The sequence below is a fragment of the Macaca thibetana genome, chromosome 11, assembly GCF_024542745.1.
Source record: "Macaca thibetana thibetana isolate TM-01 chromosome 11, ASM2454274v1, whole genome shotgun sequence".
In the NCBI taxonomy this organism is placed as follows: domain Eukaryota; kingdom Metazoa; phylum Chordata; class Mammalia; order Primates; family Cercopithecidae; genus Macaca; species Macaca thibetana.
In genome coordinates, this window is record NC_065588.1 from 99,648,842 (window position 1) to 99,666,987 (window position 18,146).

Genomic DNA, 18,146 nt, shown 5'->3' on the forward strand with positions numbered 1-18,146 from the left:
CAATATGAGAAGATTGTGTGGTTGGGAATGATGTCCTGGGGACCAACAAGCCTGTCTTACTCATCTTTGCAACTTCTGTCTCACAGTGCCTAGCTTGCTACAGAGACACAAGAGGCCCAGGGACTAATGAGAAGGGAGAAAAAATAGAGAAGAGAAGAAGATAATGTAGAAGAGAGGAAAGGAGGCAAAGAGAAAAGTTAAACCAAATAAATATAAATGTAAGAATATTTTAAGGCTGGGTGCAGTGGCTCACGCTTGTAATCACAACTTTAGGAGGCCAAGGTGGGAGGATCTCTTGAGCCCAAGAGTTTGAGACCAGCATGGGCAACATCAGGAGACCCTGTCACTACAAAATAAAATAAAAAATATTACCTGAGTGTAGTGGTGTGTGCCTGTGGTCCCAGATACTCAGGAGGCTGAGTGAGAGGATCATTTGAATCTGGGAGGTTAAGGCTGCAGTGAGCCATAATCTCACCACTGCACTCCAGTCTGGGCAACAGAGCAAGACCTTGTCAATAAATATAAATAAATAAATAGATATCAGCATGATCAACTAGTAGCAAATGAACTAAATAAAACTCATAAAAAGAACTAATATTCCAGTAGAGTAGTAGTGTTTCAATACTATACTGTTCTAAAACAACTGTTATGAAACATACCGTTGGGCTATAATTCCCTCTCGGAACTGAGGAATAAAGATCTGATGTCTGCACAAGCGTGTGTGCAAAAGATACAAATTAACTGCTAAATTGTCAAGATAACAACTTTCCAGAAGGAATGACTAATAGCAAAATATTTCAATCCTATTCGCCTCTCTTATATTACTGGTTACATTCATGTTCCTAATAATAACAATAATAATAAGATGGTCAGAAATTATATTATTTGTATCTAAAATGTATTCAGTGGAGCCAGAGGGATAGCTTTATGTATAATGAAGTATTGAACTTGATTAGACTCAGTATTGAATTATTAAATCGCTCCTTAAATAAAGAAAAGAGAGATGTTGTTCAGAAAAGCAACAATGGATAAATCTGATTGAAAGCCCTATTTTTGAGCAATCCCTTGTTCTATTCAAATCTCTTTAAATTCACTGAAATGAATTTGAGTCCTGTAAAGGTCATGACTCAAAAAAGAAAAACCCAAAATTGATTTAAAGGGGCTAATCAAGGAGGAGATTTGCAGTACTTTCAAGAAACAACCTTCTGAAATGGAAGAGAATTGGCCAACAATTCCATTTTACTGGGCCACACGTTAATATAACAGCCAATTATTGTTCAACAAAAGCAATATCCCAATTCATTCTTTTTCACAAGGTAACGACTCTGGCCTGTGAGTTGAGAAAATAAAATGATGGACTAGACACACGCCACAGAGGAAAAGTGTGGAGTAGGATTTGGGGCTTTTTACTGGATGCCGTACATTTCATTAGTGGTTCTGAGTCCCCTGCTGGGCTCTTATTTCTAAGCCTTTTGTGTGGGATTTTCCTTTTAAAATGATACCTCAATGCAAATGTCCCAGTGTAAGAAAACACTTAGCACATGTCTAAGAAACCTGTAGAATGGCCTTGGAAAGCATAGAAATTTTTTAAAGCAAAAATAAAGGACATAAAATGGAATATTTTAGACTGCCCTAGCAGGTGGGTATCTGGTGGTAGAAAACCAGCTCCAAAACAAGCAAGACTGTAACTGTAACAAGAAAAAATACACTTGTGTTCCAATAATCCCAACAAAATTAAATTGCAACCTGGGAACATTAAAAAAAAAAAAAAAGGACACAACACCCTTCAAAAGAAAAATAAAACAATGCTCCCAAAATAGGCCCGATTATGTGGGTCACTGCATACTGTGTATTTCCCCTGTAGCATTTTATCGTGGTTACTGTTGCCAGGGGACACCTGATGCTCTCATTATATATGTTTGTCTTTCACATCCACATTGGAGCCAGTTTTTTTCCTTCGGTGCCCCCAGAACTGTAACAGAAATAAAAATAAGGAATGGACCCCATTATTACACAAATACCTACAAAGCAGAGGGAGTGACCCCCATGGGTCACCGTGTTGTCCCTAGAAGCATTGATGCCCTTGCCCTGGGGCCCCCAGCCCTTTGTCACAGGGTCAAAGCCAGGACCTCAGCTGAGTATCCTCTGTGAAGAATTAACAAGTGTGACAATTTGTGGGCCCTCCCCCCTTGGCCCCTGGTCTGGCCTGCCTGAATGCTGTAAATAGAGACATCTGGATAGAGCCCTTTCACTGCAGTAATTGAAAATGAACACGGATCAAGTTCTGGCCTGTTGTATTCATAAATCTTGAGGCCTAATTACATTAAAGGGAAATCTAGGGCCCAGCACTATGGAAACTGCAGATTCTATCAGGCGCTTGAATCATGAATCTTTAAGATAAGTGGGTTTTCTCTCCCCACCCCACCCCCTACTCTTTAGTAGAGTTGAATGGGAAATTTTCAAATCAAGTCTTTCAGTATTAATGCACCAGGAAACTTCTGAGAAGATTTTATGCTCTACTGTTTGTACATGTGATTCCATTGCATATTCACTGGGTGACATTTGCAGCATTCCTCAGAGCAGATCAACATTTTCAGGCTTAAAATTAGTCACATTTCTATGAGGAATGATGACAGACTTGACAGATATTTAAAATATGTTTTTCCCCCAAGTTGAGCAGAAAGAGCATGGCTCTAGTTAAAATGTAATGAGTTTCAAAAAAAGAATTATGGCAATTTAACATTCCAAATGAACTCAAAGCTCTCGGCATCCCCTGTAAAGATAACAAGTTGAGAATCTGACTCCAGAGTAGTTCTACTGAAATTTATAAATAACCCATCACATAAGTTTTTTATTGTTTAATATAAAAATTTATTTAGCTCTATTACCTGAAGATGGATTTCAAAGTAAATGCATGATGCTATTTTTCTGTTTATATTTGTCTTATAGTTTCGTGTATTGGATGATATTTGGGCCATTTTGGCAAATGAATGAATGGAGGACATTGCAACTTAACTTACTAGAAATGCATCTACACCAATCACCATGCAGAAGTGAAGCCTTTTGAGCACAAGCTCCAATGTGATTAAGATCCCCCTGCACATGGTGCCTCTTCCCATTTGTCACATGCCATGGGCACAAAATAAATGCTGTGGAGATGAGCTAATGAATCTACAAACTGAATCTGTATCTCTGGGGTCAGCTATAATAAGGAAAATATGTTGTTACTATCCTTTTGTCTTCATTCATTCGTGATGATTTCCTAGCAGCTAATAAGAAAATCACTGGGTATAAAAACATACCGAGTGGCTGGCAAGATGGCCGAATAGGAACAGCTCCGGCCTGCAACTTCCAGCAAGGTCAATACAGAAGGCGGGTGATTTCTGCATTTCCAGCTGAGGTACCCAGCTCATCTCATTGAGACTGGTTAGACAGTGGGTGCAGCCCACGGAGGGCAAGCCAAAGCAGGATGGGGCATTGCCTCACCTGGGAAGTGCAAGGGGTCAGGGAATTCCCTCCCCTAGCCAAGGGAAGTTGTAAGGGACTGTGCCTTGAGGAATAGTGCATTCCAGATACTATGCTTTTCCCATGGTCTTTGCAACCCACAGACCAGGAGATTCCCTTGGGTACCTACACTACCAGGGCCCTGGGTTTCAAGTACAAACTGGGCAGCCATTTGGGCAGACACAGAGCTGGCTGCAGGAGTATTTTTGTTGTTTCATTCCCCAATGGTGCCTAGAACACCAGTGAGACAGAATCATTCACACCCCTGGAAAGGGGGCTGAAGTCAGGGAGCCAAGTGATCTAGCTCACTGAGTCCCACCCCCACCATGGAGACCAGTAAGCCAAGATCCACTGGTTTGAAATTCTCGCTGTGGGCACAGAAGTCTGAAGTCAACCTGGGACACTCAAGCTTAGTGGGAGAGGGGTGTCCACCATTACTGAGGCTTTAATAGGTGGGTTTCCCCTCACAGTGTAAACAAAGCCACTAGGAAACAAAGCCACTGGGAAGTTCGAAGTGGGCAGAGTCCACCACAGCTCGGCAAAGCCACTGTAGCCAGACTGCCTCTCTAGATTCCTCCTCTCTAGGCAGGGCATCTCTGAAAGAAAGTCAGCAGCCCTAGTCAGGGGCTTATAGATAAAACTCCTATCTCCCTGGGACAGAGCACCTAGGGGAAGGGACAACTCTAGGTGCAGCTTCAGCCAACTTAAACATTCCTGCCTGCCAGCTTTGAAGAGAGCAGCGGATCTCTCAGCACAGCGCTTGAGCTATGCTAAGGGACAGATTGCCTCCTCAAGTGGGTCCCTGCCCCCCGTGCCTGCTGACTGGGAGACACCTCCCAGCAGGGGTCGATAGGCACTGCATACAGGAGAGCTCCAGCTGGCATCTGGCAGGTGCCCTTCTGGGACAAAGCTTCCAGAGGAAGGAACAGACAGCAATGTTTGCTGTTCTGCAGCCTCTGCTGGTGATACTCAAGCAAACAGGGTCTGGAGTGGACCTCCAGCAAACTCCAGCAGACCTGCAGCAGAGGGGGCCTCACTGTTAGAAGGAAAAGTAACAAGCAGAAAGGAATAGCATCAACATCAACAAAAAGGATGTCCACATAAAAACCCCATCTGAAGGTCACCAGCATCAAAGATTAAAGGTAGATAAATCCATGAAGATGAGGAAAAACCAGCCTCAAAAGGCTGAGAATTCCAAAAACCAGAACATCTCTTCTCCTCCAAAGGATCACAACTCCTCACCATCAAGGGAATAAAACTTGATGGAGAATGAGTTTGACGAACTGACAGAAAAAGGTGGATAATAACAAATTCCTCCAAGCTAAAGAAGCATGTTCTAACCCAATGAAAGGAGCTAAGAACCTTGAAAAAAGGTTAGAGGAATTGCTAACTAGAAAAACCAGTTTAGAGAAAAATGTAAATGACCTGATGGAGCTGAAAAACAGCATGAGAACTTTGCGAAGCATATACTAGTATCAAAGCTGAATTGATCAAGTGGAAGAAACAATATCAGAGATAGAAGATCGACTTAATGAAATAAAGTGTGAAGACAAGATTAGAGAAAAAAGAATGAAAAGGAACAAACAAAGCCTCCAAGAAATATGGGACTATATGAAAAGACCAAATCTATGTTTGATTGGTATACCTGAAAGTGACGGGGAGAATGGAACCAAGTTGGAAAACACTCTTCAGGATATTATCCAGAAGAACTTCCCCAACCTAGGAAGACATGCCAACATTCAAATTCAGGAAATACAGAGAACACCACATGGATACTCCTTGAGAAGAGCAACCCCAAGACACATAATTGTCAGACTCACCAAGGTTGAAATGAAGGAAAAAATGTTAAGGGAAGCCAGAAAGGTCAAGTTACCCACAAAGGGAAGTTCATCAGACTAACAGCAAATCTCTCAGCAGAAACCCTATAAGCCAGAAGAGAGTGGTGGCAGTTATTCAACATTCTTAAAGAAAAGAATTTTCAACCCAGAATTTTATATCCAGCCAAACTAAGCTTCATAAGTGAAGGAGAAATGGAATCCTTTACAGACAAGAAAATGCTGAGAGATTTTTGTTACCACCAGGCCTGCCTTACAAGAGCTCCTAAAGAAAGCACTAAATATGGAAAGGAAAAACCGGTACCAGCCACTGCAAAAACATACCAAATTGTAAAGACCATCAACACTATGAATAAACTGCATCAACTAACAGACAAAATAACCAGTTAGCATCATAATTACAGGATCAAATTCACACATAATATTAACCTTAAATGTAAATGGGCTAAATACCCCAATTAAAAGACACAGACTGGCAAATTGGATTAAGAGTCAAGACCCATCCGTGTGCTGTATTCAGAAACCCATCTCACATGCAAAGACACACATAGGCTCAAAATAAAGGGATGAATATTTAACAAGCAAATGGAAAGCAAAAAAAAGAGCAGGGATTGCAATCCTAGTCTCTGATAAAATAGACATTAAACCAAAAAAGATTAAAGAAAAAAAAGACGGGCATTATATCATGGTAATGGGATCAATGCAACAAGTAGAGCTAATTATCTTATATATATATGCACCCAAAACAGGAGCACCCAGATTCATAAAGCAAGTTCTTAGAGACTTACAAAGAGATTTACACTCCCACACAATAATAGTGGGAGACTTTAACACCCCACTGTCAATATTAAACAGATCAATGAGACAGAAAATTAACAAGGATATTCAGGACTTGAACTCAGCTCTGGACCAAGCAGACCTAATAGACATCCACAGAACTCTCCACTCCAAATCAACAGAATATACATTCTCCTTAGCACCTCATCACACACATTCTAAAATTGATCACATAATTGGAAGTAAAACACTCCTCAGCAAATGCAAAAGAATGGAAATCATAACGAACAGTCTCTCAGACCACAGTGCAATCAAATTAGAACTCAGGATTAAGAAACTCACTCAAAACCGCACAACTACATGGAAACTGAACAAACTGCTCCTGAATGACTACTGGGTAAATAACAAAATTAAGGCAGAAATAAATAAACTCTTTGAAATCAGTGAGAACAAAGACATAACATACCAGAATCTCTGGGACAGAGCTAAAGGAGTGTTTAGAGGGAAATTTATAGCACTAAATGTACACATAAGAAAGCAGGAAAGATCTAAAATCAACGCCCTAATATCACAATTAAAAGAACTAGAGAAGCAAGAGCAAACAAAGTCAAAAGCTAGCAGAAGGCAAGAAATAACTAAGATCAGAGCAGAACTGAAGGAGAGAGAGACACGAAAAACCCTTCAAAAAATCCATGAATCCAGAAGCTGATTTTTTGAAAGATTAGCAAAATAGACCACTATCTAGGCTAATAAAGAAGAAAAGAGAGAAGAATCAAACAGACACAATAAAAAATGATAAAGGGGATATCACCACTGATTCCACAGAAATACAAACTACATCAGAGAATACTATAAATACCTCTACAAAAATAAACTAGAAAATCTAGAAGAAATTGATAAATTTCTGGACACATACACCCTCCCAAACTAAATTAGGAAGAAGTCGAATCCCTGAATAGACCAATAACAAGTTCTGAAGTTGAGGCAGTAATTAATAGCCTACAAACCAAAAAAAAGTCCAGGACCAGATGGATTCACAGCCTTATTCCACTAGAGGTACAAAGATGAGCTGGTACCATTCCTTCTGAAACTATTCCAAACAACAGAAAAAGAGGGACTCCTCCCTAACTCATTGTATGAGGCCAATGTCATCCTGATACCAAAACCTGGCAGAGACACAACAAAAAAAGAAAATTTCAGGTCAATATCCCTGATGAACATTAATGCGAAAATCCTCAATAAAATACTGGCAAACCAAATCCAGCAGCACATCTAAAAGGTTATCCACCATAATCAAGTCAGCTTCATCCCTGGGATGCAAGGCTGGTTCAACATACACAAATCAATAAACGTAATCCATCACATAAACAGAACCAGTGACAAAAACCACATGATTATTTCAATAGATGCAGAAAAGGCCTTTGATATAATTCAATACCCCTTCATGCTAAAAACTCTCAATAAACTTTAGGTATTGATGGAGCCTATCTCAAAATAATAAGAGCTATTTATGACAAACCCACAGCCAATATCATACTGAATGAGCAAAAGCTAGAAGCATTCCCTCTGAAAACCGGCACAAGACAAGGATGCCCTCTCTCACCACTCCTATTCAACATAGTATTGGAAGTTCTGGCCAAGGCAATCAGGCAAGAGGAAAAAAAAAGGGTGTTTAAATAGGAAGAGAGGAAGTCATATAATCTGTTTGCAGATAACATGATTGTATATTTAGAAAACCCCATCGTCTCAGCCCAAAATTTCCTTAAGTTGATAAGCAACTTCAGCAAAGTCTCAGGATACAAAAATCAATGTACAAAAATCACAGGCATTCCTATACACCAATAATAGACAAACAGAGAGCCAAATCATGAGTGAACTCCTATTCACAACTGCTACAAAGAGAATAAAATACCTAGGAATACAACTTTCAAGGGATGTGAAGGACCTCTTCAAGGAGAACTACAAACCACGGCTCAAGGAAATAAGAAAGGACACAAACAAATGGAAAAACATTCCATGCTCATGGATAGGAAGAATCAATATCATGAAAATGGCCATACTGCCCAAAGTAATTTATCGATTTAATGCTATCCCCATCAAGCTACCATTGACTTTCTTCACAGAATTAGAAAAAACTACTTTAAATTTCATATGGAACCAAAAAGGAGCCCGTATAGCCAAGACAACCCTAAGCAAAAAGAGCAAAGCTGGAGGCATCATGACACCTGACTTCAAACTATACTACAAGCCTACAGTAACCAAAACAGCATGGTCCTAGTACAAAAACAGATATATAGACCAATGGAACAGAACAGAGGCCTCAGAAATAATTCCACACATCTATAACCATCTGATGTTTGACAAACCTGACACAAACAAGCAATAGGGAAAGGATTCCCTATTGAATAAATGGTGTTGGGAAAACTGGTTAGCCATATGCAGAAAACTGAAACTGGACCCCTTACTTACATCTTATACAAAAATTAACTCAAGATAGATTAAAGACTTAAACATAAGATCTAAAACCATAAAAACTCTAGAAAAATAACCAAGGCAATACATTCAGGACATAGGCATGGGCAAAGACTTCATGACTAAAACACCAAAAGCAATGACAACAGAAGCCAAAATTAGCAAATGAGATCTAATTAAACTAAAGAGCTTCTGCACAGCAAAAGAAACTACCATCAGAGTGAACAGGCAACCTACAGAATGGGAGAAAATTTTTGCAATCTATCCATCTGACAAAGGGCTAATATCCAGAATCTACAGGGAACTTAAACAAATTTACAAGAAAAACACAAACAATCCCATCAAAAAGTGGGCAAAGCATATGAACAGACACTTATCAAAAGAAGACATCTATGAGGCCAACAATCATATGAAGAAAAGCTCATCATCATCACTGGTCATTAGAGAAATGCAAATCAAAACCACAATGAGATATCATCTCACACCAGTTAGAATGGCGATCATTAAAAAGTCAAGAAACAACAGATGCTGGAGAGGATGTGGAGAAAAAGGAATGCTTTTACACTGTTGGTGAGAGTGTAAATTAGTTCAACCATTGTGGAAGACAGTGTGGTGATTCCTCAAGGATCTAGAACCAGAAATATCATTTGACCCAGCAATCCCATTAGTGGGTATATACCTAAAGGATTATAAATCATTCTACTATAAAGACACATGCACACATATGTTTATTGCAGCACTATTCACAATAGCAAAGACTTGGAACCAACCCAAATGCCCATCAATGATAGACTGGATAAAGAAAATGTGGCACATATACACCATGGAATAATATGCAGCCATAAAAAAGGATGAGTTCATGTCCTTTGCCGGGACACGGATGAAACTGGAAACCATTATTCTCATCAAACTAACACAGGAACAGAAAACAAAACTCCGCATGTTCTCACTCGTAAGTGAGAGTTGAACAATGAGAACACATGGACACAGGGAGGGGAATATCACAAACTGGGGCCTGTTGGTGGGGGTGGGGAGATAGGGAAGGGATAGCATTAGGAGAAATACTTAATGTAGACAACGAGTTGATAGGTGCAGCAAACCACCATGGCACGTGTATACCTATGTAACAAACCTGCACGTTCTGAACACAAAGTATAATAATAAAAAAAAATATCAAGGTACTATGAGGAGAATATAATACTAGTTGACATTTGTCAAGAATATAATCTCTCAGACATTATGCTAGACTCTCCATAGATAATCTTCCAAATGCTCACCGGCATTCATCCAGGGAGATATCATTATTTCCATATTCTAGATTGGGAAGATGTGGCTCAGAGACATTAGGAGATCATGATCACACCTAAAAGTGATGGAGTTGAAAATTAAATAGAGGCCATTTTGACTCTAGAGTTTATATTATTTCCACAAAGTCACATGAATAGTTAACCTTTTATAAAAATCTACCCTTTATAAAACACTTTCCTATATGTCATGGATGGCAAAATATTGCAGTCAGACCATGACTCTGGGCTCAAATCCTGCATCCTGCACTTACTTGTTATGGCAACACAGGCAAGTTAACCTCTTTGGCCTCTTGAGCTCCTCATACTTAAAAGAGGAAATGGTACTGATAGTAATAATGAAAGCCAACTATGAGGGTCATTTTGAAGATGAAATGAGACAATATACACATATGCATGACATACCCTGGCCCACAATAAGTGCTTAAGAAATAATCACTGTATCATTATTCTGTCATTCACACAAGCTTTTAACGAGTATTTTCTATTATGATTTGACTTTCTAGAAACCTCTTAATATTAGCAGCAGACGTATCCAAGTCACACAGCACCAAAGTATGCTAATGGCAGTGAATCCCTACAGGTCTGCAGCAACCTCAATTCTTGCCTCCTCAGGAGAAAGAATTTAACTGAGGGGCATAAGGCAGGAGAGAAGGAGGCAGGTTTTAGAGCAGGAGTGAATGTTTCTTTTAAAAACTTTAGCGCAAGAATGAAAGGAAATACAGTACACTTGGAAGAAGGTCAAGCAGGCAACCTAAGAGATCGAGTGCACAGTTTGACCTTTAACTTGGGGTATTATATGTTGGCATGCTTCTGGGGTTGCATTACTTCTCCCCTGATTATTCCCTTGGGGTGGGCTGTCCACATGTGTAGTGTGTTTACTGGAGTTGTACACATGCTCACTTGAGGCATTCTTCCCTTACCAGTCAAGTGTTCCTATAAGGTCATACACCAGTTAAGCTCGGCCATTTGGCCTCTTGGTAAGCATGCTTAACCCCACTTACCCAGCTCCTGAGATCTTACCCACAAGATGCTTATCACCAGCCTTAGGTGTTTTTATCTATTGGAAGACTGCTTTTCCCTGGCACCAGCTGCGACTAATTATTATTTTAGAGAGGCAGTTCAACAACCGCCTGACCATCGCTTGATGCTTGCTGACACTCCTGGTTGGCAGCTGCTGGGGGGGCCCTCTCCTACCCTGCTCATATCTGACTTGTTACCTACTGTAACATTAATAAACACTTTCTAGAACTTTATTTGGTGTGCTGAAGAATTCATGACATACAATAGGAGGTTTCTGCTCTCTGAAGAGGCTTGCTGTCTAATGAGAGAGAAAATATGTAATACTCTTACTCTATGTTATGGGCTGAATTGTGCCTCTCTCCCAAATTCACATGTTGAAGTCCTCTCCAGTACTTCCGGTTGTGACTATTTAGAGATAGGGGTCTTTAAAGAGGTAATTAAGGTTAGATGAGGTGGTACAGGTGGGTCCTAATCCAATATGCCTGGCATCCTCGTATGAAGAGATTAGGACACAGACACGCACACAGAGGGATGACCATGTGAGGGCACAGCAAGAAGGTGGCCATCTGCAGGACAGAGGCCTCAGAAGGAATCAAACCTGCCAGCACCTTGATCTTGGACTTCCAGCCTCCAGAACCGCGAGAAAATAAATGTCTATTGTTTAAGCCATCCAGTCTGTGGTATTTTTTATGGCAGCATAAGCAAACTAATACCCTATACAAAATAGATTAAAACCATAAAGAAAAAGCAACCAGAAGCCCAGGACTCCCAGTGAAATATAAACTTTCTTTACATTCCACACTATGCAGTAATTGTTAACTTACTCCTCTGTATTACCCAGGCCATAGCTTCCCAGCAGTAGGATATAGATACATTTGCTGCTGTGTCCCAGCACCTAGCACGATTCCTGGCCCCCAATAAATATTCACTACATAATAAAACCATGAGAAATTCTTTCACCTTCCTTTCCTATGTTTTATTGTAACCAAATAGTTGATGAAAAAAAAGTTCTTCTTTATACAAATACTGTACCTAATAAATTGCAGAAGGAATGATAAAATGCAAAAGTGGAGCTAGCACAATTATTAATGAATTATGAATGAGGAATTCACAAGGAAAGCATCATAGTGACACCATTTGAACTCATTGATCAACCTCAGGATATATAAAATGGGGAGAGATCAATTTTATGTGCCTCATAATATGATGCAACAAGAAGGATATGGCAACATCTCTGAAGCACAATTTCCTAACACTTGTACCAGCATCTAATTGAATCTGTGGATCTAACTACCCATTTGAAAAATGATAGGGAATAGAAGAACAAGTTAAAGACACAGCAAAATCCAGGAAGTGGGAGGGACATTTACAAAGAAATTACCTATTTTCTCTAACAAAAGAGTGGTATGGGTTGAAGGAACCCATTGTCATAAAACACATGTGAACTTAAGACACATAACAACATATGCAGAATGTGCAGCTTGTTCAGATTGTGACTCAATTTTACCAAGTGCAAAAGTGAAATGTTTGAGACAATCTTGGAAACAGAAATATGGACTAAATTGCATTGATGAATGACTTAATTTTGCTTGGCATAATAATAGCATGGCCAATATATGGAAACATAGAGATGTAAATTTAGATATGTATATAAATAGCCTTACCAACTAATAATGCATCCTGAAGAATTTGTGAATAAAATGGCATGATGTTTGAGAATTTCTATAAGAGTTTTAAAACTAACTTGATTCTCTTAAATGCTCTATCAAACATGGCAGGTTTTGTTTTGTTTTTTAAAATGAAGACATTGGTAACCCAATTCTCTTGGTTAAGAGGCTTGCCAAGGTCACTCAGTCAGGAAATGGCAGGACCAGTTTCTTCAAACTCCTACTCTGGTACAAGTGGGTACTTCACCATAGACCCCTAACTTCAAGAAAGGAAAATAGAGGCATAAATTTTAAACTAACATTTGTTATTATGCAACTAGTCTTGTTGAGTGTTTTATGTCCACTACGAACCCATGAGATATGTGCTATTAGACCCATTCTGCAGATGAACCAGAACTCAAAGAGGTTATGTGATTTGTCAAGAGTGGCACAGGATTAAAACCCAGAATGGCCTAACTCCATTTCAAATGAGGTACAACACCACACCATGGCTCCCCTCTTGGAGAACTGCAATGTACAGTAGTTTAGGCCAAGTTCTACAGTGAAAAAAAAAAAGTGTTTAAATTCCTTCACCAATCATTTCTCAACCTCTGACCATGGAACCTTTCTTTTACACTTAGCATCTATTAAGTTTGCATGTGACCACAGGGTACACAAGAATTGCTTCAAGCTAATAATGGGTGAAATCTTACTGTATTTCTGCTATGTTTGAATGTGGGAATATTAACACATGTCATAATTATTACTAAAAAATAAACTACTTTTCATTTACGTAGCAAAAAGTTAACTACATATGGCCAGCATCATTTTTAATTGATAAACACCAATTTTACTCTGTCAAAAGGCAAATATTGTTTCCTCCCTAGTTGGACTCCTAAGTATTGTATTTTCCAAATAGCCCATGAGGTTTGAGGCACCCTTCCCCAACTCAAGCTTATTAGAAAGTTTATTTCCTAGACTAGTGGACAGAGAAGGGGAAGGAAAGTTACATTTTGCCAAATGACCTCATGATTTAATGGCACTGGTAATACTAATACAAGCTCAAGCCTTTTGGCCAAATTTTGCAAAACTGGTTGAGGTATTTTTTCCCGTAGATATAAAACCTTCAAACTGAAACTGATCATTAAAAGGAAAAGGAAAACTAAGCAACAATTTCAAACTGGGCTATTTTAAGAAATGCCTTCTTCACATAACCAAAAATTTCTCACCTCTTCCTTCCCTCCATGAGTATTTTTGCACTCATTTCTGAACTCGGACATCTCTGCGGATCTGACACACAGGAGCAGCAGCCTACAAGGCAGTGAGCAGCACCTAATGGAGTTGGGTACGAATGACTGAAGCTCACCAAAGGAGGGTCCTCAAAAGCAGCAGTGGTGAGATGAGGGCTGGGGGAAAATGGAAAGCAAGCCCTGTCTTCAAGATGTGCAGAACAATATCCTTTCTCTCTCAGGTCTGGCATCATATGAGCAAATGTGAGCAAATGTGAAAACCAGAAATGTGTTCTCAAATGACAGAAACTTCTCTTGAGAAAAGGGGAAATGTGAATCCAGTTTAAAGAAAACTCAATCATTAAGGACAAATTAATTTCTCTTAGAAATCAAAAATCTGGCCCCAGCATGGTGGCTCATCTCTGTAATCCCAACACTTTGGGAAGTCAAGGCTGAAAGACAGATTGAAGCCAGGCATTCAAGACCAGCCTGGTCAACATAGTGAGACCTCATCTCTACAAAAAATTAAAAAATTAGCTAGGCTTGGTGGTGTGCACCTGTAGTCCCAGCTAGTCAGGAGGCTGAAGTGGGAGGGTCACTTGAGCCCAGGAGTTTGAAGTTACAGTGAGTTATGAACACACCACTACACTCCAGCCTGAGTGACAGAGGGAGACTCCATCTCAAAAAATAAATAAATAAAGTCAAAAATCTGCATCATAACCTTCAAAATGTCCACCAAAATTTTCACATGTAAATTCTTCTCCACTTTTACAACTTTCCCTTGACTGCTCTCAGTGTTAACATTTTATAGCATCACTTTTATGATGAAATTCCACATTATGAAATCTGACATACCTACATTTCTCTAGATATTTACAATGAGATAATGCCAGCAACTAACCATAACCAGTGTGCATGCACGGCTGTTAGTTCTTCACAAAAGCAAGGAGCAATATGATTGATGATCTCACATCTACTTTTTGGTCTCACAGTCTTGCAGGGATGACAGTTGTGTGTACAATGACATTTGCACGCACTGGACAGCACAGATGTGCAAGTCAACAACAGGTTGCTGGTTTGGGTATCTAAGACCTTCGCAGACTGAAGACAAGGAGGCTTCCCTCGCAAAACCTTATCATTGACATTCCCACCTAACAAATGGGGCCTTAGCCTATTCTATCATTGCACCTTCCTGCTGCAATCTATATCAGCACTCCATTCTGCCGGTTCCCTGTACATCCTGACACAGCCTCTTTTATTCCCATCCTGATAAACACTGCATTATTATTTTTTAACAAATCACCAAATCACAGGGCTTTATGATCAGAACAATGTAGATAATAAAACTCTTGAATTAACAAATAATACATTGTTTTCTATGTGTCAGACACTGCACTACATGCTTTCCATGTGTCATACATAGATCTTTTTAAAAAGAAAAGAGTAAATGAATGAAAGAATATATGTATTAAAGAGTAAAAAAAAAATGTAATTTTTCAAATTGTTTAAAAGGGAAATAACTTTGGAAATTATACATTCTCAATCATTCATTCAACAAATATTTATTTTATTTAATGCCTATTAGATACTAGGCTTTGCCCTACTTTCTGAGAACAAAGTAGTAAACGGCAGGTGCTCTAAGCAGATTACAGTCAAATGGAGAGAGTTACCACACGGAAGAGTGAACTGAAGTCTTAAGTTTCAGGCAGTAAGGAGGTGCATGTCTAGTAACTTATATATATTAGAATAAACTGAAATCAAACAGCACAAGTTTCATCTTTTCAAACACCTAGACAGAGAATGTTAACTATTGCTCAATATTTTGTCGAGATAATTTTATTGCTCATCTATGACTGACAGGTGCCAGCAATTTTATGTTGTAGAGAAGAAAAACAAAGGCAGAAGAGGAAACTGATACAGAATGAGCCCCCAACCAGCGGCCCAGAACTCTGCCAGATGTTTTTATGTTCATTATCTTAGTCAATATTCATTGATCTTCTAAGCCTGATGTTTCCTCCATATTGCAAATAAGGAAAATTAGTGCACTCTAGAGTTTAGGTAACTTTTCTTAGACAATCTGCTAGTGGGTGGCAGAGATGAGATTAAATCCCAAGACTCTCACTCCACACTCCCCACTGAAGACTATAGTGAATGGAAGAGCACAAGCCTCCTCTAACCCTCAGCAATTCTGATTTTTGCCATGCCAAAAAACATAAATTTTTAGGTGAAATCTCTTTATTTTTTTCAATTAGCGATAATTCAAAAAATTAAAAATATGCTGCAGGTCAAACAAAATATATCTGTAATCAAATGTTGAAGTCATTCATTTGAAACCTCTGCTTGGCAGTGTTTTTCTCCACTGAGGTTACCCGGCTGAGCAGGGTTGGCACATACCACAAAGGGTACAAAAAGGCTGTGCAAGAAGTCATGTTGAGTTGAGTTCAGACATAAGCTTATTTTCTTCAGGGTGTAGGAAGAGAAAGAGACTAAACACTTTATAGATGATATCAAATTGGATGGGTGAGGCTAAGTCCTCGAAATGTAAAACTGAAATTTTAATTACCTATTTCCGGATTTTACGTTGTACATTTTTTTAACATGTTAATGTTTCTAAAACCTGTATCTTATCACCAATGTCAAATAAAAATTCTTTACTTGTGCCGTTTGTCTCCTTTTCTTGGGTTATGTATGCCAAAGGTTTATTTTATTGTTTTTTTACAAAAACTCATTTTTGGTTTTATGGATCAACTTTACCGTTTGTTTTCCATTTTAATAATTTATTTTATCTTTACTAATTATAATTATTAATGCAAAATTTGTTATTAATTTGCTAGCTTCTTAAGTTGAAAGCTTAGTTCATTTTTATACTGTTTGTTGTTTCTAAATAAAATACATGTAAAGGTCTACATTTTTCCCTGGGCTCCACATGGGGTTAGTGGGTTTCATAGGTTCATATAAAGGGCTTTCTTCTGTTGTTTTTTAGTTCTTAGTTTGTAACTTCTAAATAAATATTTAAAGTAAAATTAGAAGCATTTTAAACATTATTTATTGTATAATTCTGCCATCAATGTGGCCTACATAATATCAACTTTTTGAAATGTATTAAAATTTCCTTTTTGTGTAGTATGTGAGTTAACTTGGTAAAATTTTCCAAGTATATTTTTAAATAATGTTATTCTCCATTTCTATTTGTATTTGCACACAGTCACATGTGTAAGTACGTACTTGTAAATTGTGTTAGTTCTATCTTCTGTGGCCATACTCATGTTTGTCTAATTGATTCATTTGTTTCTGAAAGATGTGTCTTAAAGACTTAACTAGAATTTGAATTAGTTTCTCTGTATAAGATTGTATAATTACTTGCACAAATACGCAAGTTCTCTTCTTCTTTGTAAGTTTTTGATGTATACACACACACATATAAGTTATGTTGACTATCATACCTTCTTTAGTAATTAATCCTTTTATCAATATCATATTTTCCCCCTTTATTTTTTGTCTTTTGCATTGAAATCTATTTTACCTTAAATTAATATTGCTATACCACTTTCTTTGTTACATGCCTTGAGATATTTCTTCTACTTCTTGAATATATTTTTGATATTTTAAATATAAAATACTTGATTATGAAAAAGAACATATGTAGATATCCATAAGTAATAAACCATAAATATAAACATACATGAACCCACAATCCAAAGTATTAAAAAAAAATGTTACCAATCATGTTGATACTTCCTGAGTACTTCTTGCCAATCTGTGCTCATCTCCCATACCGTCTCTCAGGGGTAGACACTATGTGAGTTTGTTTCTTATCATTCTCTTCCCCTCAACCTATGGGATCTGACACTATCTCCAGGTAGATGATGTCAGTATTGAATTGGAGGAAACCCAGCTGGTGTCCACTGCATAACTGATTGCTTGTTTGTTGGTGGGGAAAAATCCCACATGTTTCATCTGTGTTGATTGTTGTGATGTGAGAGCAGAGGAAAAACAGTTTTTTCAACTCAATACCATATAATATCAAATTGTTTCTCCAACTAGTTGTACAAATTTGTACCGGTTCTAACTGTTCCATGTCCTCACCAACATTTCATTTACTTTTTTTGGGCTTTTGGGGGGGTTTTTGGTGTGACTGCTGCTATCTCATTTTGAATTTAGTTTGCATTTTCTTGATTCACTAATGAGAACGAGTATCTTCACATGCTGACTGGCCATCAGCATAGGTTATTCTGTAAAATGCTTGTGCAAGTCCTTTCCCATTTTCCTATTGTGGTTTGCTTTTTTTATAAAGAGTTATTTATGTGCCCTAGATATTCCTTCTGGATTATATGTATTGCAAATATTCTCTCCCAT

The 18,146-nt window shown here is 38.4% G+C and overlaps 1 protein-coding gene across 5 annotated transcripts in view; it reads right to left on the reverse strand.

The window, feature by feature from the left end:
• C11H12orf42 (chromosome 11 C12orf42 homolog) overlaps positions 1 to 18,146 on the reverse strand; it is a 183,683-nt gene that overhangs the window by 111,145 nt on the left and 54,392 nt on the right. The window contains exon 1 of one of the 5 annotated variants that reach the window (XM_050748483.1): positions 9,866 to 9,961. The exons of the other annotated variants lie outside the window; for them this stretch is intronic. Coding sequence (XP_050604440.1) covers positions 9,866 to 9,871 — 6 coding nt within the window. The 5' untranslated portion in view covers positions 9,872 to 9,961. Of the gene's footprint in view, positions 1 to 9,865; positions 9,962 to 18,146 lie in introns of those variants that run through there. 5 annotated transcript variants of the gene reach the window in all.